Below are 21,660 nucleotides of genomic sequence, written 5' to 3'. Positions count from 1 at the left end.
TTGGCTACTGTGGGAAAAGAAAATTGGACTAGATAGGCCTTTGGTTCAATCCAGCTGAGCTCCTCTTAAGTATTCAAATAGTTCAGCTCTGGCCCAATATTGTCTGCTCCAGCTGACAGTGGAAAGATTTTTTTCCCTCAACTATGCCAGCTGAGCTCCTTTTCATGTAGAGATGCTTGGGAAGTAAATCCTGCAGTTTGCCTACACAACATGCTCTATCACCACAGAGCTCATCTTAATTCCAGTGAGGAAAGAGGTATGGTTTCTTTTTACGGCTTTAAAAGTGGGCCTTCCTCAGTCTGGTGCCCTTCGGATGTGTCGAATTGTAACACTGCAACTGCAATAACGCATGCTGGCTGGCTGGCTGGCTGGCTGGCTGAACTGAATTTCCTTTGAGAGGAAGCACCCAGCGATGACCTGCATGCACACTCTTCTAGTTCCCCAGAGAAAACGCTGAAAGTTTGCGGACGCCACAGTCCTCTCACCATCTGCGCGGCGCCCCCTCGCCTCATCCACCAAAACCACGCCCACGCGGACTCGCCCCTCCCATTAGAAGACCCTCCCTCCTTTCGCGGCAGGGCTAGCGGCACCGCAGTCGTGGCGGCCATTTTGTGGCGCTGCTTAGTCGGCGGCGCTGGTCGGGTCTCGGAAGGCGAAGACGCGTGAAGAAGTAGTCGTTCGCTCGCTCCTTTTCCCGTACGAAACTCCCGGTAAGAACATGGCGAGTTCTTAGGCGGCTCCCTGGAGAAGGCGGCAGACAGGAAAGAGCCCGGCAGTGGATGCCAAACGTTCCCGCCGCGGCCTCACAAAGGCGGAGAGGGGCGGGGACCAGCTGCGGCCTGGGTGGCGGCGTCCCTTCTCTCAGTGCAGAGCCCGCGCATGCCTTCGGTTGGCGAATGGTGTCGTGGCCCGCATACCGCTCGGGATCCTCGGAGTCTCCCTTACAGCTCGGACGTGGTGCGCGGGCTCTTCTAGCTGTGGCCGAGCGTTTGGTAGCGCCCGCATGGGAGCCAGCCTGAGAAGCTGCTTAGCGGCCCTACGGGCTCCTAATTCATGTCTAGGGAAGGGGCGGATATTGGCGGCCTCCTTCGAGCTGCGTTTCCTCTCTGCATCATGCTTTCCGCCCTCCTTCCCTTTCGTCTGAGGCTGGTGACGCTGCCTAGCCTCTGTCAGCGGCGGAGAGCCAAGGGTCAGCCTCGCTAACTAAAAGGGATGCTGTTTTCCCAGGATGTCAATAATGTGACCTTGATCGAGGCAGTCTGCACCACCTGAGTGTTCATCCACACAACGGTTTTCAGACCTAGGACTCCTGGTTCGAATCGAGTCTCACTAGCGCTCGGATTCTAAATAACATGAAGTTGCACTTCCGTATGACAGAATTGGCCTCTTGGTTTATTTTCATTCAGCGTTCTGATTTCAGTGAATGCCTCATAATAATGTTATCACGAAGTGAAATAATGAATAGTATTTCTGGGGACTCAGTTGTTACCATTCTGGCGCTTTGACATGCTTGAAAATTTTCTTTCCTTTGGTAGACATTGTAGTGGCTAGAATCTGAGTATACATTTTTTTAATTGACAGGCATAACGGGTGTTGCAGTTGTATAACATTAGTTTTGCTAATTGCATTCCCCTGGGGCTTATACTGTTGGTTAGGTCACTCCTCTTAGTGTTGGTTGCAGCATTGTTGGAAAGACCTTTTTGATTAATGTGGATTCAGTGAAAATAAGTAGTGTGTGCTTCTTGTATTCACCTTTCTTTTTGTTGTCAATTGGTGAAAAGGCTGGAGTGGAGAATATTTGTGTACATTTACACAGGATCCACAATCTGCTGTTTTCCACAAAATTCAATCCATTCTGTTTGCTGAAGGAACAGAAGAATACAATATAATTTCCATTGGGATTGGAGTATATTAACCTTTCAAGACCAAGAAGTATATTGAATCAGAAAGGTTTTCGGAAGAGTTGCACTAGAAGTTGACTGTACCATATAAACATACTTATAGGCAATGTTTGCTTTTTCTTTTTCACTATAATTAGATCTTTATTACTTTAAGGTAAGGTGATGGTAGAGTGACAAAAGACTGTAACTCAAACAGACTGGTGCCTTCATTGCTATTTATCTGGAAGGATATTATGAGAGACAGACAGACAGAGAATATGATAAAAGTTTTCCTAGAGGAAGCTACTGTACTTTGTGCTTCTGAAAATGGGGGGCGGTTGGATCACCAATAAACAGAAGATAATTTTAGTTGAATACCATGCTGAACCTTCAGTATTTTGCTTAATTCAGTGATCGACAGCCTTTTAAACAAATTGTCACAGTTAAAATTCAAAGTAAAAAATAGTTCCCTTCTAGTGCACATGAACTCCTCAACTATCATCTGGTTTTACCTAAGTCTATTTAACTTTGGAGGAGAGTACCAATGCAGCATAGAGTGGTTAGGCATAGTGCTGTAACAGTTTGCTCTTTCCTATTCTTTCCCTGATATGCCTTAACTCCTGCTATTTTAGCTATTTGTAGTCTATATCCTGGAGACCAGTCCTGTAGGCAGTTAGGTTAGACTAGCTTTCTCCAGGTTGATGTTTTCCAGGTGTTTTAGACTTTAGGTCTCATCAGCCCCAGCCATGATGAATTCTGGGAGTTAAAAACATAAGAAAAGCCTCATGAAGTGGTTCCAGGTTATGGGGGAGAAGAAAAATGTCTTGCTTTCCACTTTTCTGCATACCATGCATAATTTTATGCATGTCATGACTCCATCATGTCTCTCCTTACCTTTCTGTCTAGCTAAACAGTCCTCATTGATATGACCATTCCTCATAGGGGAGGTGCTCCAACCCCTTGATCTTTTTTGTTGCCCTTCTATGTACTTTTCCTAACTCAATAATGGCCATTTTCAGGTGCAGCAACCAGAACTGTATACATATTCTAATTGCAGGTGCACCAAAGATTGATATAAGGGGGGAGTATGATCCTGGCAATTTTATTTTCAGTTTTATTTTCATTCCTAATTAATACCACACATTCAGTTTGCCATTTGCACAACAGTTGCCCATTGCCTTGAAATTTTCATCAAGCTGTCCACCAGAACCCCAGGATCCTTTTCTTCATCAGTCACTACTAACTCAGATCCCATCAGCCTATACTTGAAGTTGGGATTTTTTGCCCCAGCATGCATCACTTTACACTTGCTTACATTAAACTATATTTGCCATTTTGATGTCCCATTTTCCAAGTTTAGAAAGAACCCTTTGAAGCTCCTCTAAAACAATGGTTTTCAACCTTTTCACAGCTGGGGACCGGCAAAAACAGGAAAACCACTTCGTGGACTGTTGAGGCAGAAACAAAAAGTACCATAAACATAGGACAATATTCTGTGTATTAGTTTCCAAACACAGTACCAAAAGAATAAAAATTCTTCAACCAGAAACCAAGCAACAAAAAATGCAAAATACTGAACAAAAGAACAAAATACTGAAATTAGTGCATCGTGGCTCCAGGCTGGCTCCCATCAAGCCATCTCTCCCCTTCCTCCCCACCCTGGTGGCACTGGAATGCAGCCCCCTCATGGACTGGCAGGAAATCTCCCACAGACTGGCACTGGTCCACAGAACCACTGCTACAAAACACCCAAACATCAGCAAGTTAGGGAAAACTGGTCTAGACTATTTTTCCTAGAAATGAAATGCAGGAGACCTATTAAAGTATTTTTTTTTAGTAACCCATTTGTCTAAACCTGTTTGTCTAGACAAATTTGAAAATTACTGTTCTGAAACTGGTTTTTAACCATAAGTCCACAATTCAACATGGTATCTAAGCAGTAGTCTTAAACTAAATCTTTTTCTGTCTATGGTGTTATAGGAGCTTGAGAGGAACTATCAAGTACTGAATTCGAAATTTCAAGTAGGTACTAAATCAGTATACTGAAGAGGACTTCTAAATTTGAATAGTAAGGAAAAAGCAAGGGGATAGAAGCAATGGCATGTGCTCAGTTAGATCCACTTTCTGAGGGAATTCTGAATACCTAAATTTGAGGGAAGTGCTGAAAGAGACACAGAAAAAGGGGTTTCTGGAGGAGCTCATCATTTTACTATATTTATGAACACTATATTTGTATAAATGTAGCATGGAAGACAAGGCAAAGAAAATTAATAAGGGTTCCAATATAATTGGGCAAACCCCTTTGCTTTTAGTGGTGGGAAAATAAATAAACTTTATTTGCAGTAAGTCTTCATTTGTGCACTCAGTCCTTCAATCTGTAATATTTTGAAAAATTTTGTTATGTGGACCAAATAGAAATAGAGGAAGAACAATAACTAATTCACTTCCCAAATCTGGTGACTACAGCTCCCATCCTCTTCTAGCATGACCAATGAACTAGTGCTTCCAGTAGGAAGCAAGTTTGAGTTTTTCAGCTGGAACTGAAGCTGAAATCACTGGCTGAAGACATTTTATTGGTCTCTTACAGGCTTTAAAAGCAGTCTTTGGTTACTTTATTTCATTAGCAGGAAAACTTTCAGCAAGCTACACCAATCAGGATAAAAAGCATTCAAGGCAACTTGCAATATCAGCAGCTCTTAATAACAAACAATAAGCAGTTAAGTGTTCAAGATCTTCCCACAAGCATCTGCAATGTGATCTACTTGGTGGTGGCCAGTCTCTAGAAATTTCTGAAGGTATTTTCCTGCCTAAAAACTCACTTTTTGAACCCTTCCCACAGGGTAAATGGAGTTGATAGTTTGGCTAGAGCAGGCTCTGAGGTGGTTTTTACCTGCCTTCCTCTTTCTGGGGTCCCACCTGTGGAGTAGTTTATTATAATGGCCCTGCTGAGGGAACAGGGCATGCCAGCCAGAGGAGGTCCTGAGGTAAAAACTTATTTTTTGCTTCTCCATTTCTTCTGGGATCCTTTGGACAGGACACATGGTATGGGTGGTAGGATAGTTCTTGCTATACTGTACCCAGTTACTAATCTCTTCAGCACACTGGGCCCACTATGCTTGGATTATATTGGTGAGCATTACAGATTATGGCCTAAATGATCATCTCTACCTAACCTGAATACTTAAAAATGTAAATCCGCACACATCCTGGGTAGACTTGTTAATATCACTAAGATCCATTGCAAACATGATGTTATCGGTCTCTTAATGATCAGACAAATACATATAATGTGCATGTATTGTGTGATGTACTCTTCCCTTGGTATCCAAAAAGAAAATATAAGTAAGAAGCAGTTCTTAGATGCCATAATGATGGAAAGGTCATTTGGAAGGCAGAACGATGAGGAATGATCTTGCAAAGGCAGCAGAAAAAGAAGAATATTGAGAAATTGGTTTGCTATGTGTTTACAATTGCCAGAAATGGATTTGGAAGATTACAGCACAATAATTTTGAGAAGTTCTAAACTCTTCTTGTTATCAGTATTGTATCATTTCTTGTTTCTTTTCTGTTTTTTAAACCCCATTAAAATAACTGGTAATAAGTCTTAAGGTACATGTATTAGCATTTCTGCCAGTTTTACTTATTAGTAAATAGTAATATTTACTTACTGTTAGTAAAATTCTGAAGAATTTAATCCTCAGTAATAAGAAATGGAATGTAACTGGTATATCTGATGTAATTTAAATAACGTAAGGCTAGTTCTTTTCGTGTAATTCAGCACCAAAACATGTTTTTGATAACAAATAAATTAAGCCTTTTTCTCATGTTTGTATATACAGTTGTACCTTGGCTCATGAACTTAATCCATTCCAGGACTCTGGTCATCACCCGAATTGGTCATGAGCCAAGTCAAATTTCCCAATAAGGGTCAATGTAAATAAGGTTAATCCATTCTACGACTAGTTTTTTTACTCACAAAAATTTGAAGCAAAGTGACAAAGAACAACAAAGATCATGGCCATCTCCCCCCCCCCCGCAACTGTGGGCGCGGGCATGTGGGGGGAGGTGGGTGCACTCGGGCTAGGATCACGGGCACAATTGTGGCCATCTCCGCCCCCCCCCCCCCCCAGCACGACTGCGAGTGCGTCCGTGCAGGGAAGGCGGGCACGCTCGCAATTGTCACCCGATGCAGAGTTTGCGACCCGTGGCAAAATGTTTATGAAGTTTCTGTTTACAACCCGATTTGGTGCACTTCACATTCGAAGAAACCCTTCCAAGGTTACTGCAGAGACATAGACATAAGGCAGGTTCAGACATTGCGACGAACAAGAGTGGGAGTTTACCCATGATTGGTGGTATTTACCACATTTTCTCCAAAAAGCTATTATAAACTCTAGTTAGTGCCATCGTTTTCTCCCCACTTTCCTCCTGCTATTGCATGCCTGTAGCCCCCAAAGGAAAATCCTCTTTGCAGTATTGTTCCTTGCCTGCCTCAACACCTATTCCTGATTGCTTCACTGAGTTTTAGAGACAGGTTCTGCCTCTTCTCTTGATTATAGCTCCATCTGTTTAATGCTTCCTATCCAATCCAATCCCCAAAGGATTTTTTACATTTAAAATAAACACTTTTGCCCCTTCTCATTTATCGGCTTTCTCCATGTCTCAAAAGGTAAACCATGTGGCCAATAGAAGCAAAGCAAGTGACAACATGTGTGTTGTTAGGAAGCTGTGGGTGGTAGAGTGGTCCCTTCTGTTGCTGCTCTTTCCGTGGGGCTATATGGTGTTTTTTCCACTATAAATGGAAAAATGTATAAATGATACACTATAAATGGAGTATCATGATAGAAAAACCTGGTAAGCAGAAATGATACATCAGACCATACTTGGGAAGTGGGTTGGGAGACGTCTAGAGCGTAGGTGGAGGAAATCACAGAATGAATCTGATCGAACGTGTCTACAAGTTCATTATCGAGCCTATGCTGTGGCGGTGAGGGCGGTGAAGAAGAAATTCTTCTCCACTTCCATTGCCTCCTCACAGTGCCATCCAGCGGAGCTCTTTCGAGTGGTACATGGGCTGATACACCCTGGCCCTAAGAAAGATCCTGTATCACCTTTGATGGCCCACTGTGACGACTTTGCCCAGCACTTTAAGGAGAATCGCTCAGATTTATCACGAGCTGGACTCCACAAGTGATTCAGATCCTTTAGGGGAGATGCCAGTGACTCTGTCTGGTCAGATATTAATGGATGAATTTCAGTTATTGCGGCCTGATAATGTGGACAAGGTGCTTGGACAAGTACGTCCCAACACCTGCTTACTTGACCGTTGCCCATCGTGGCTGCTGACCAAAGCCCGGGATTGGTGCCTGGGTCCTGGAGGTTATTAATGCTTCTCTGAGGGACGGCCGGGTGCCCGCTTCTTTAAAGGAGGCAGTAATCAGGCCTGTCCTAAAGAAGGTGTCCCTGGATCCAGAGATGGCCGCCAATTATAGACCGGTGGCCAACATCCTGTTTCTGGGCAAGGTGTTGGAATGGGCGGTGGCGGGACAACTCCAAGCACTCTTGGTGGAAACTGATTATCTGGACCCATTTCAGTCCGGCTTCAGACCCAGGTTTGGTACTGAATCTGCCTTGGTTGCCCTGTATGATGACCTGTGCAGGGAGAGAGATGGGGAGTGCATCCCTGTTGGTTCTCCAGGACCTCTCAGCAGCTTTCAATACCATTGACCATGGTATCCTTCTGGATAGGCTGGCAGGATTGGGAGTAGGAGACACCGCTTGGCAGTGGTTCCGCTCCTACCTCGACGGCCGATTCCAGAAGGTGGTGCTGGGGGACTTTGGCTCTGCGTCATGGCAGTCATGCCATGGAGTACCGCAGGGTTCCACCTTGTCCCCCTTGCTGTTTAATATCTACATGAAACTGCTGGGAGAGGTCATCAGGAGACTTGGGCTGCAGAATCATCAGTATGCTGACACCCAGCTCTACCTTTCTCTCTCAACCAATCCAGGTGAGGCAGTGGCTGTACTGAACTGGTGCCTGGCAGAGGTAAAGGGCTGGATGAGGGCCAATAAACAAACTTAATCCAGACAAGACGGAAGTCCTGTTGGTGGATCGAGCTCCTGGGTAGGTGGCCTGGACCTTGCCCTGGATGGGGTTGCACTCCCTCTAAAGGACAGTGTCCACAGCTTGGGAGTGCTCCTCGACCCGGAGATGTCCTTGAAAGCTCAAGTGACTGCAGTGGCGAGGAGTGCTTTCCTTCAGTTTCGGCTAATCTATCAGCTGCGCCCTACCTGGAGGAAGACTGCCTAGCGACAGTGACACATGTACTGGTTACTTCCTGGTTGGATTTCTGTAATGCACTCTACGTGGGGCTGCCCCTGAAGACAGTCTGGATACTTCAGATGGTGCAAAACAGAGCAGCCAGGTTGCTGACGGGGACTGGGCATTATTCTCACATAACCCCAGTCCTCTACCAACTACACTGGCTTCCCATCGAAGTCTGGGCTCAATTCAAGGTGCTGGTTATTACCTATAAAGCCCTTAACGGCTTGAGACCTGGATACCTGAAGGAACGCCTTCTTCCATTTTTGCCCTGCTGCCCCTTGAGATCAGCAGCAGAGGCTCTCCTCCGGGAACCCTCCGTGAAAAATATTAGGAGGCAAAGTACCTGGAGGAGGGCTTTCTCTGTGGTGGCGCCCCATCTATGGAATGCGCTCCCCAGAGAGGTCCGCCTGGTGCCGTCGTTATTTGTTTTTCGGCGCCAGGTTAAGACCTTTTTATTCCAGCGATATTTTAATAAGTTTTAATATTGTCTTTTCTATGTTTTTAACTGCAGCCAGTGTAGGTCGGGAATTTATGTTATATTTTATATTGTAAGCCATCCTGAGGCTTTTTTGTGAATAGGATGGCATATAAATAAAATAAATATTTTCTTGTAGTTTTCTGACCCCCCAAAACCTCTGGTGATTTACCAAGACTGGGTCTGAACAACATGACAAGCCACAATAGTTGGTGGGGGGCAGGGGAAGCACAATTATTTGTTGAGACATTTGAACCCACTCATTGACTGCTTCACCATGAAACATAACATTTTTTATTTAGACCTTTTTATTTCATCAATATTTTAATATGTTTTAATATTGAATTTATTATTGTATTTGCAGCCAGAGTGGGTCATCAATTTATTTATGCTGTTAGCCATCCAGAGACATTAGTAATTGGACGGTGCACAAATTTCTTTCATTCATTGATAAATAAATAAATAAATAAATAAATAAATAATATTTCCCATACATTTAACATAATTGTACAATTCTCATTTTTAAATATTTAGAGAAATATTTAAATGTTTAGCACCACAAAACAGATTTTCAATATATCAATACAGAAATAAATTGATTATGGGGGTTGGCTATAAAGCACATACTAAAGGGAGAAAAAAAAACTATTGCTAGATGGTTTGTGTAGCTAAAAAAAAGGAAGTTTTTGAGCCTCCTTTTTCATTTCTATGTCTTTGTAAGGTCCACATTCCATTACATAGCATTATTTAAAAGTATTTAATTTTGGTGATGACTTTGGAATTTGCCTCCAGACCTTCACTACTAGTTTTGAATTGGTATATTTACCTACAACCATTAATGCATTTGTCCAGTCTGCATGGAATGTACAGCAAAAAAAAATCCAAAATAAAGTTCAGGACCACTACTTTTTTTCTGTTAAAGTAATAATAATTACATCTGTGTAGAAATACATGGTATCTTAGCCTTATGTAGCCATTGCCTTTTCTTACCTGCAGGTGTGTTTTTCAGCGCAGCATGGCTATGGTCATCCACTTGCAAGGCATCCTAATTGTGTCAGGGATCATGGACATTCACCACTGCTACATTGGATTGACCATTCCTGATGGGGGCATACAAATTGCAGGGGGTGAACTGGGTGAGGTTTTATTTGTTCTTGACACTATTGATGGTATGATGCACAGCAGGGTTTACTGTAGAGAGTTTATTGTTATAGACATTGTAGAGTGTTTCTCTGACTTCTTTAATGTATTTTTTAGCTCATCCTAATGTAACACCATTAATTTGTTCCACACAGAGATTCTCATACATAGCTATGTTCAGTCTTTGCTCTGCATATGAAGAACTGTTGATATAAATCAGGCATTGCCATTAGAAGAGGAATAGGTGATCTCTGAAAACCACACAGAGAGAAATATTAAAACAAAATAGCAACTCCACTTGAGCAACCTTCTTCTCAGATGAGATTAGTATTATGAGGCACCGAGGATGCAGTAACCCTCAAAAATGTAATGCAGATCAGTGAGAATTCTCTCCATAATTACATAAAGGCTAGAGACTTGACATCCCTCATGATACCACCTTTTCCTGGAATTTCATGCCCCTTTCAAGTTTTCTGTATACCTCTCCTTCCAGTTTGAGAACCGCTGACATACCAGCAAATCATGTTATCTCATGCCATATATGTTGTGATCTAATGATCAAATGAACAATAAGATGTATCTGCTTTTTTGTAGCTGTTTACTCATTTTCCCTGCTATGATTATTGAAGTTGCTTCCATTTGTTAAAATATTGAACTTTCTTAAAAAATAATGTGTATAGTTATTATGTGATCATAACTTTTGCAGTTCTTTTCTTAGCCATTCCACAATGTTCCTTTGTTTGAATTATCCTATAATTCATTTGAATTCACACCTAGTTTATATTTTGTACATACTATATCCCATAGAATACACACACCAGATAAGATGATTTATGCACTGAAAACAGCAATTACTTAAAAACATACTAGATATAGACAGTACAACAATATCAGAAAATGAAAAAAGGAAAGTCTCAAAACCCTGTATGTATTCACAGGTGACAAAATGGATGGGCAGGTGGAGAATTATCAGTATACTGCAGAAAGATTCTGCAATCTAATTCAGAAAAGGAAAGGATTTAATGACAAGATTAAAAATACTCAGTTTCAGACTACAGTGCTATGCATAACTAAAGCTAACCTGGTTGCAAACCTGCTTGTCTGCAATTTAGATCTTGTTTTGTTTCTACAATCTAATCAGTCTTGTGAATCGTGAATACTATTGTAGATATAATACTAAAGGCTGGGAAGGGAGAGGGGGAATTTTCATTGGAGAGAAAAGGGGGAGAGCAAATTGAATATTTTCATGGCTGAATCGCTGTAGATCACAGTTACCATAGACCACATGGCTTTCCCAACCTGGTGCCCTCCATATACTTTGGAGTACAGCTACCAGAATTCTTGGCCATTAGCCATTCTAGCTGAGCTGATGGGAATTAAAGACATAAACACCAGGTTGGAGGAAGACTGGTCTATAAGAAGCCAGCATTGTCTGTCCTGGGTCTTGATAATAATTCTTTCTTGTACAGATGAATGAACTGGCAGGAGCAGGTGATCAGAACAGTAATAATGTCCTACATTTTTAGTTTGTTTAAGTTTGTTAATCAGTGTGGTGTGAAACTGTTCCTATTCATCCTGGCAGTTGTGAAGTCACTGATGTTTGTCAAGAAATGAACCTTACGTAGATTTGATTACATTGTATATTATGAAAAGTGGGACATGGAGCTCATATTTACTGGATTCTTTTCTAAGATACATCCAGCAGAACCGAAAGTTAGTAATGCAAGACAATAATCATTGAAGAATATAAGCTGATCCTCAGTCAGGGAATGACTGCAGGGAGGGAAGCCTTCATTGTTGGCCAGGGTCAGTTACTGGTGAGGGGAGTAGCCTTGGACATACTACTTTATAGGCAAGTGTTTGTCTTGTATTGTCAGTGTAAACACCTGGCTACAATGGTTCACATTCCTAATTGAAATCCCACATGGCACAATAAAGAAGAATGGTGCTCTTGAGGATGAAAGTGCTTTTCAGTGCTGCTCAGAGATTCTGAGTAGAGCTCAATGGTGGGGAGGTACAAGGCTGGCAGCAGTACTTGAAATTAAGATGGTAGTACACAATCAGTAGAACCTGGATGATGTAATAATGCGGTATTTGGTGGAATAACGATCATACTAAGGGATGATCTAACTCTTAGTGATAAACTGCTGCATTTCTTCCATGTTGTATACATTTAATGGGTATATGACCTGTTTTGCTTATAGTGTTGTTGATGGTTAAACAAGCCACAGTGTTTTAACATGACAGCCAACCAAAAGTTCAAACCCTGGCTTGTTTAACACTCAGCAATGCAGAATGGTGGGTTTGCATGTCTTGACTAACACCCCAAGAATGGGTCATTCTTTGCAATTGCAAAACAGAGATGGCAGATGAGAGATATACTGCTCACTCATTTGTGCTCAGTCCTGACTTTTCCTGGTTTAAACAACCCATAGCCTGTCATTAGGTGTAATCGGGCCTTCAAGTACTTGTTAAACAATTTAAAGTTGTTTGGAGAAAAATGTCACTCGTTAAGGACTTTACAGGGGGAGAACTATTAAAGTATCAGAGAGTGCAAATTTTAGGTGTATTATACATTGTATACCAGTACAGTCTTCTGTGCACACAGATGGCTTTGAAATGTATTCAGGAACTTTCATCTGTTCTGTTGAAAAGCCTGGAAAGCCATTGGCTTACTGCATAACTGTTTTCCTCTGCTGTGATATCATGGTTCCTCTAATAACTATTGCATTAACTGTTCTGTGTCATAAGAGATGCAGAGAAGCCTCTTGCTAGGCATATATGGCAGGCATACTCTGAAAACGCTAGAATCTAAATTGATACTTGAGGCTTTTATGCCTGATAGCCAACCCATTACTGGAGACCTAGTTAGCCATTTGCATTAATACCATAGCTCTTGCTGATGGCACATTCATTTGAATTAGTTTTATTTATAAGCTACTATTCCACAGTAGGTGTACCCAAACCAGCTCACAGTAGACATCTACATAAAAACACATGGGTGGGGGGATAAATACGATACTATCACAATAAAATAATTTTGCTTTGCACCATTATGTATTGAAAGTAGGAGAGAGCAGAAAGCTAACTCTTCATACTTTTTCTTTATTCCAAGTGGATCCATCAGCCTGGTTTTAGTGCAGATAAGAGAAAGCAAGGTCTTATTAATAGGCAAGTTTGCTCACAGCTGCTTCCTTCATTTCTATTCCAGAGAAGGCCGATTACAGCCAAAAAAATTATGGGGAGTGGGAGTTATAAGTCTGTTTTTCAGCCTTCCAGCCTTCCACATGTTCTCATTTATAGCATCTCCTCTATTCTCTTCTTGTAGGTTTCACAGTCACAAAGCAGCCTAAGCTAATTTATTTATTTATTAGATTTATTTAAAAGTTGCCCTTTAGCATCTTGCTCTCTGCTTTGCCAGATTGGCTACAGTTAAATCTCTGCCTATCTCTTCTGGATCCAGAAGACATGAAAAACATAGCCAAGGCCATAGCCCAGCATTCAGGAAATAGCAGTCTCTGGCTTTGTGTTAAAGGGTGGAGGGGGCAGGTATAGGAAGTTGCTCTACAGCCTTGCTGTGTGCCCTGCACCTTGTTGGCTGGAACTGTGTGCTACCACCTTGTGCTGCATGCCTAGCTCTGTATTTCTTTTGCTTTTATGCTTTCCCCATTAAAACTAGAAGAGAGGGTCATGGATATGGGTGTTCCATTCCAGTTCTCTCTGTGGGGTAATCTCTCTGGTTGGTAGCAACATTTGGTACAGCCTTTACTATGGGAGTAGAAGTAGTATAGCTGCAACAGCTGAGTAGTGAGCTGTAGGAATGGGATTTTTGTAGGAGTTGTAAAGCTGTTACATATGGGTAGCAAGCTGCAAGTCTGATATATATCAAGAGGCTAGCATTCTGGAGCCTTGTTTTGAAGCTGCTGTTCTGACTTGCATCTGTATAACAAAAGTGGTTGAGCCCATCTGTTTATCCATCACCACCATATCTCTGAGATTGTGAAACCTGGACATCTGAAACTTGGGGTGCATATTAAGGTGAACTGATGTATATAACAGATGTATATAACAGGGTTACTTTTTAGCACATTCATTAATTTAAATGTATCTCTATGCTTGAAGCCTGCTGTACTTCTTCAGTCACTAGTAGCAGACTTTCCTAACCAGCTATGTACTTCATATAATTTGAATTTGGAGCAAATTAGTAGATTTACTAAGGGACAGACCTTTCCCTACCCCTTTCCTTCTGTGAGACGAGGTCCTCTTCAGAGCAGTGGAGTGTACAGATCTCTTCAGCATTTCCCATTGCTTGGAGCAGATGTCTCTAACCAGTACATATTTTTGTTGTTAATTCAGTTTGAAGCCAGGAGTGATTAGTCAGCTAAAAAACTCAGTTATTTACCTGTTTCCTTCCTTTTTCTAAGGAATGGACACAGCCCTTCCTTTCTGAGCTCCAGGAGTGCACTTCACAGGGATTGTTCCCAGGTGTGTCAGTGACTATATTCAGATTCATTCAGACAGAATGGTTACAGTGTGACCTGATTTCTGATAGCTGCATAGTTTTTCTTGAACACTTTGCTTTTTAAGTACTATTCCCACCTATGCAAAGCTGGTTTCATTTGCTTTTACTAAAACAATGCCTTTACAAAATTGACTCACCAAACTAAACATAGTTATTGCAAATAATTTTGCCACCAAGGATTTGTTGAAAGCCAGATTTTCACTAATGGCTCATGTAAAGTTATGCAGAAAGTGGTTTTAACAATCTGGCTGTTTCTACCAGCTAATCTTTTGTCTTCCATATGAACAAATTACATCAAATATGGATTTGATTGTATGTATATTATATATTACATTGCATTTCTATCCTGTTTTTTTTCCTCTTGCAAGGAACTCAATTATCATCACTTTTCACCATATAGATCTTAGCTGGGGTCCAGTTACAGAACCATTTTTATTTAAATATTAGTTCCCCTCGGTTTTGCAGCTGTTTAGGAGAAGGAGGTAATTTGTCATAGACTTAGTAGAGATCCTCTCAAGCTCATAATCCCCTATATCTCTGGGGTTTTAGATTTGTAGAGAACAGGACAAAGTTTCCATTTCATTTAAGATGGGAGATAATATTTTGCCACTTCTGTTGGATGAGGGATGATTCATGTTGTTGTAAGCCGTCCTGAAATGTTGTAAAGGACGACATATAAATGTTATAAATAAATGTTTCTGTTCATTATGGCAAGTGTTCTACACTGAACCTCTGGTGGGCATGTCAAGATGATATTATGCCAGGAGGAGGTGGGTATAGACTTCTGTAAAATCTGTGCTTCTGCAGATTGCAGAGAAGTTGGTGTTGCTATTTTGATAGTAGTAAAATAGATCCCTGCTACCTTTCCTAGTCCCAACATGTTTTGGAGGTGGAGGACTATACCCCAGTGGTAGAGCACATGCTGTATATGCAGAAAGTCTCAAGTTCAATCTTTAGCATCTCTAAGTAGAGCTTAAACAAGATTCTATCTAAAACCCTGGAGAACTGCTGCCAATCAGTGTTGACAGTACTGGTTAGATGGACCAATAGTCTGACATAATATAGCAGAAGGAGCCCACTTAGGTGCCTCTAAAGCCTAACTTGACTGTGATAACAATCCCTAACATTGAAAAAGGTGCAAGGCAAGAGATTGGCAGAGTTCTAGCAACTACATATTTGTCTTAGCTAAAAATTCTAGATCCCTCATTACTTGTCTTTTTCTGTGGATTCTCTTGTTTTAGATTAATATTTTATGGTGATAACAATATAGAGCAACACAACAGCACTGAAATGAGATAGTTTTGTGCATATAATTCTCCCCACAAAACTGCAGGTTTTGATGAAGAGCCATTAAAAAGGTGACTGGTATTGCATAATGTAGGAAAGATTGCTGTGTCAGAGGAAGTCTTATTTTACATAGTATTATCCCCATCATGAAATTGCTCGTGGCTTTCTATTTAACTATATCTCATGTTTGGAGAGTTTTAAAATTTATTAGTTTTCATTTTAAAAAATTCAAATACTGGCAGGAAATCATAGTTGAATTCAGTACAGGAATTTAAAGTTATATTTTGACCTGTATATAAAACCAAGATCTAAAACTAAAAACAACTTTCTAATACAGGAAGAATTGTAAATTAACATAGAGATATGAAGATCTGGAAAATATTTTGGGGTCGGGGGACTTTTTTCTAGGTCTTTTTTTTCTGAAAAATGGAGAAAGATTAGATTATGCAATATTTTAGAAAAATGAATAAAATGTTGAAGATAAGGTGTTCAAATACTGCTGTGTAATCTCTACTAACCTGGAATAAACTGTGTAACAGAAAGATTTTTATAAATCAGATTATTTCAGTTTCAGAACTCTCAGAACAATACATTACAGCTCTAAAATTTGATTCTCTTAGAATTAAGCAACTTAATTGCATCTGTTTCTAACAAAAGATAAAGTCCTGTAAATTTAATTAGCAAATTTACAATTGTTATTTGAGTAGGCCTTAGTTCTAAATTTTATATAGTGAGTATAATGATTTTATGATCAAACTAAGTTGCTTGCAGATGCTTACTACATTAGCAACAAACTGAGTTGCTAATGTAGTAAGGTGACTTTAGATCTTTAGATGTAGCAAAGTGACTTGGGAAAAAATGTCATATTGTATATTTTTCCATTTTTCACAGTTTTCAGACTTGTCCATTCTCCAGATTTTTTCCCATGGCTTCCAAATTTCTGGAAGTTTTACATTTTTAGTGTCTGTGTTAGGGGAAAAAATGAAAACTTTTTGACAGAGAAAGTGCTGGGAATCCATTGTAATTCCCAACACATAAGTCTGAGAATCACAATGTTAAGGTTTTTCTATTTGACAACCATTTCATGTCACATATCACCAATATGGTAAAGATCTAGAGAGCTATCTAGAAGTGTTTTGTTATTGTTTCCAGTTTTCAGTATTTTCAGCTGTATGCACAGAAGGATCATTGGTTACTTGGTTAATTTAAAAGAAGTGCAGCAGTGAAAGCATGCTATACTGTTAGCATGAAAGTGAGAATGGAAATGTTAGCGTTAAACCTACCATAAAAATGCAAGAACAATTGCAAAATTATATTCAAATAAGTTAGATTTAACAGTGCCCTTCATAGTACCCAAAAACTCAATAACATCCCTAGCTCAGTCAGTTCTCCATCTTACTATGATAGATGCAAAGGATAAATGTTGCCAAAACATTAATATTATTTATTTATTTGTTTGTTCATGGAAAACATTTGTATGCCGCCCAATTGTGCCTCAGCACAACTTTTTTATTCTGATAGAAGTGCCACATGCCTCTAATGTTGCAGGTTTTTGATTAAGAAAATAAAGCAGTTATGTGGAGGGTACTTAAAATTGTTTTTTTCATAATAGCTTGTCCATGTGGCAGGATATTTTTGTGTATATGTACTATTTCATCATGTACACTGGTTTTTCCTGCATGCAAAAAGAAGCCATTCAGTGGAGCTAATCCATATGCCAAATATATGAAAGATGATTTATTATTTGGCAGCATTATAGTCTCTACTTGGTCTCTATAGCACATGAACAAAGTCATACATATGTAGGGCTGCTTACACAAATAGTGTCCTAAAACTACCCACGTAGCATAAATAATAAAATACTAATTACAAAGAATTTTAATTCCGTTACATGTACCTTTACACCTGCATCACTGAAAGGAGCTCCTCAAAAGAGTGGTGCATGCACAATACACCTACTTATTCCCCCTTGACTACCAGAGCTCAATTTCTATGATTCTGGATATACAAAGCCATTCTTTGTCAACAGGGAGACCACATAGCAAAGGGTGATCTTTTCAGTGTACATTCTATTGGATATAAAGAGAGTTTTCTTAATTGAAACATTGGACTGTGGATTATTTAACTAATTAGATGGATTAGCAAATAAAGAGATGACTCAGGTTCTGGTGATTGATGTTTAATTGCATTTTTCAGGGGAATAAAAGCAGCGGCTTATAACAAAATGAGAAAACATCCACCAAACAGAAGAGGTATCAGCTTTGAAGTGGGAGCCCAGTTGGAAGCACGAGACAGATTAAAAAACTGGTATTTCTTATTTCATGATAACACTCGGATACATTTTTGTGATGCTGTCGCATTGTGCTACAAACAGGGAGTCAAACCAACAAGTGTTCCAGTTTAGGTCTAGTTCTGATTAGCTGTTACAAAAGTTGTTCTTGTTCAGATTAATAACATTACAATAACTGGTTCTGCACACATGAACCAGTTGGCTTTCTTCTAGTTCATACAGGAAAAAACTTGAATTATGATTTTTATTTGCCTGTATGATAAAGTTATTAGTGATATTTATACTTTTGTTGTGTGTAAATGCTAGGATTTATATCAAAAATAGAATGTTTCAAAAACAATTAGGATGTAGCAGAGCCACTCCGCCATACAGTGTTAATGAGCAGTGAACTTACACATTAACTCTTCCCCTCCTCTTTGCTTTGTTTGAATTCCTAACTTGAGAAGAGATTTCCTGGTTTGTTAAATCACAAATTCCTATGACATCTGAGACAGGAAACTATTTTAAGTGCTGCCTATAAACCAGGATTGCAAATCATATTGGCTATGTTTGGGTACCATGTTAAATTATAATAAATTATAATTTAATGCAGGAGTGGACAATCTGCTGCCTTTCAGATTTTTTGAGCTAAAATTCACATTATCCCTGACCATTGCCCTTCCTGGCTGAGCTGATAGAAATTGAAATCTGGAAGGCACCAAGTTGGCTAATTCTGGTTTAGTGAGATAGGAACAAACCTAGCCTTTCCTCTAGTCTTCATCTGCTTTTTTCATCTTCCTACACAGCCAGTAGAGGCTCTTCTTATTAACATTAGTTTGGCATGACATCTGAATAATGAAGCTGGCTAAAAACTAATGGAAGAGACACTTTGCAATACTCAAACATAGTGTTTTCTTCTCTTTTTTACCCCATGCCTGTTCAGTCTGCTTACATTGGTAATCATTGCTTTTTAACATAGAAGCCTGGGTAAAGACTAACATGTAGGAACTTCAGCCAGATGTTACTTCTGTAAGTTAATTATTCACAACACCACTGAGTGCATAACTGTAGTTTTTATTCCAAACTGATACCTTAGAGGGGTTTTTTTACTGATTCTTTTCCCACTTTGGTTCAACTAGTGATGTGGTCAGAAGTCTCCCATGGTAAATACCCCACTGCTATACTTTTTCCATTTAAAATCTGTTGCTAAAATGTGGTATTTGGGGTGCAAACCTATGGGTTTAACCTTTGATGCTGATAATCCTCCAAGCGCAGAGGCATCAACCATCCTGTGGAAACCAGGAGGGCGCTGGAGATGATCTTGCCTTCTTGCATCTCTTGTTCTGCATTTTTGCCTGACAGCTGTTTTCATTTATTTTTCTTGGAGTCTTGGGGTGGAAAAGAAAGAGTTTGCACAGGACACAGAACAGCTTGTATCCTGGTCTCTCTCTTCTTCTCCTGACCCACTAGAACCTATCTCCCCCCCCCCCCCCCCCCCCCCGTTGAGTTCCCAAACTTAGAGATGAAGCTGGCACAGTTCTTTCCATGCTGAATGTAAGTGTGAGGAGGAGGACTGGAGTGCAGATTCCCAGGTCTGAGGATAGAGCTCTGTTTCTGATTTTGCATCTAGGAATCTGAAGTATTCTCTGGTCCCCAGAAGATGTTTAATTTCAGTTAACTAAGCAACATAATGAATGAGATAATACTAATAATCAGACAGTTCCAGAGTTTGAGTGACTGCCCCTAGTGGGTTCATATATAATAAATATAGTAGCATAGCACTCTGAACATGCTAAAATTAGTATATTAATTTTCTGTGCCTAGATTTGTTTTTAAGTATAAAAAATGTAAGGAACTGTATGCTATTGTCATGTTTTAAAAGCTTCACAAGTATTCCAATAAAAAGAATTTCCAAGTAAAACTTTGTATTTGTTTGAATATAACATATAAACTACATTGGTGTACTCTGTTGATTTTTGTTCTAATCAAATAATTTAGTTAAGATGCTCTGGATTTGAAGATTATCTCTGTTTGCACAGCCAGTACCATTTAACATGACATACTTAAAATTCTTGTTTACTAAGTATGACAAAAATGCCAAATTAGATCCTATTCAATTTAAGGCATAACAATTCTGAGTAAAAATGTTCTAGAAAACAGGTATCCCAGGATTCAGCACATTCAAATAATGATACAGGTTCTGTTCCAACTTTGATAAAATAATTGTTTAATCAGGTTTTCAGTTATTTATTTATCTGTTATTTTAAACTTTGAGTTCGGTTTGACTCCCTGCCATCAAATTTGTTATGATCTGAAATGTTCTTGTCATATTTCCTTATTTTTCTCCCATCATGCAGTGCTGTAATGTCTTCCATTCTGTAATACAATGCAGTCCTGTACATGTCTGTTCAGAAGCTAATCATGTTTAGTTCAGAATCGCTTAAGATAAGTGGGCCTGAGTTTACAATCTTAGTTATTAAACTGTTTTGGATATGAGAGTCCTACATAAAGAAGGCCCTCTTTCATCTGGAATTCAACTCCTGTGGAGGGATATTTTGTTGCTCACTCATAGGCATAATTTGCGCAAAAGACAGCTTCAGTCCTGACAATTCCAAATTAAAATAATCAAATATGAAAAAACCTGTGCTGCTGCCAGTAGATAATACTAGCTAGATGAACAAATAGTTTGATCTGGTAAAAGGATTTTTCTGTGCTCTAGCAAAACAGTCACCTTCTACACTTCTTTCATTGAATTGTTGTTTACTATGGTAGTATTGTAACTTCTTGAGCTGGGTAGGAGGAAATGGGGAAGCAGTACAGTTATGTTTAAGCATCATTGCCCCAACCCTAACACCACATGAGAGGAATTCAGGGAGGTACTAGCTGACCCTGACCATCCATCCATGGTTTCACTGCTCTCCATTGTTCGAGGAGCAAAAGTCTATAGAAGAGAGCCCACTGTATATATGTAGACTCCTTTCATGATCAGGATTCTGAACTGAGCCTCCAAGCAGGCATTGGTAAAGAACAGAAGGGACTGGACCACTGAACACGTCTTCCTTTTTCATCAGCTGAAGGCTTCTGGGAAAGGTATTTGAGACAGTGATATTGTAGAAATGAAATAACAGTGAGGTTATTGTATAGGTCACATTTCAATAGATGCAGGGCCCATACTTTTCAGTAGTCCTGTGCCTTGGAATGAATGATTTGTATTTGAAATAAAGCAGATTCTGGCCCCAAGGAATTTTTAAGGAGGTGAACGAATGCTGACCTTAAAAGAAGAATGTGATTTAGATTTAGCTGCTATGGTAGTTGCTGGTAGGTATAAATGTCTCAGTGAGACCAAGAGTTCTGGGTTTATACAGACAGGAATATTAGAAAATGTGCTATTCCACTTGCCAGCTTGAGGAAAACAATGTATTGGAAAAGTGGGGAATAAATTTCTGAGATACTATGCTGAACCTTGTAGCTGTAGAGCAGTAGATTCTAGTCTTAAGCATACAAAATTCAGCAAGGCATTTCATCCTGACTTTAATAAATTTCTTTCCCTTTCATGGTAATGCATTATGGAAATAAGTTTTTATGAGAATCCATTTTGTTTAAGGTTATAGCAGATGGTGTTATCTATAAATCAGCATTCCAGACAATTTGCTGTCTGCCTAAGGCTAAGTAGGCTTAAGATAGTTAGATGCATTGGATAGTACTCAAAGGAATGAAGAAATAGCTATCTGGAAAATATCTTAACACAATGAATGAAATTGA

General features: G+C 39.8%; 1 protein-coding gene across 7 annotated transcripts in view; it reads left to right on the top strand.

The window, feature by feature from the left end:
- Positions 1 to 580: 580 nt before the first annotated feature.
- The window catches only part of PHF20 (PHD finger protein 20), a 61,334-nt gene continuing 40,254 nt past the window's right edge, over positions 581 to 21,660 (top strand). For 4 of the 7 annotated variants that reach the window (XM_044447638.1, XM_044447636.1, XM_044447632.1 and 1 more), the window contains exons 1-3: positions 581 to 710; positions 9,677 to 9,816; positions 17,826 to 17,936. In XM_044447638.1, coding sequence (XP_044303573.1) covers positions 17,854 to 17,936 — 83 coding nt within the window. In that variant the 5' untranslated portion in view covers positions 581 to 710; positions 9,677 to 9,816; positions 17,826 to 17,853. Of the gene's footprint in view, positions 711 to 7,945; positions 8,005 to 9,676; positions 9,817 to 13,314; positions 14,306 to 17,825; positions 17,937 to 21,660 lie in introns of those variants that run through there. The other 3 variants (XM_044447633.1, XM_044447634.1, XM_044447635.1) reach the window with 3 other exon arrangements.

Source organism: Varanus komodoensis, unplaced genomic scaffold (assembly GCF_004798865.1).
Source record: "Varanus komodoensis strain SLA01 unplaced genomic scaffold, ASM479886v1 scaffold52, whole genome shotgun sequence".
In the NCBI taxonomy this organism is placed as follows: Eukaryota; Metazoa; Chordata; class Lepidosauria; order Squamata; family Varanidae; genus Varanus; species Varanus komodoensis.
This window is presented reverse-complemented; position numbering and strand designations above follow the sequence as displayed.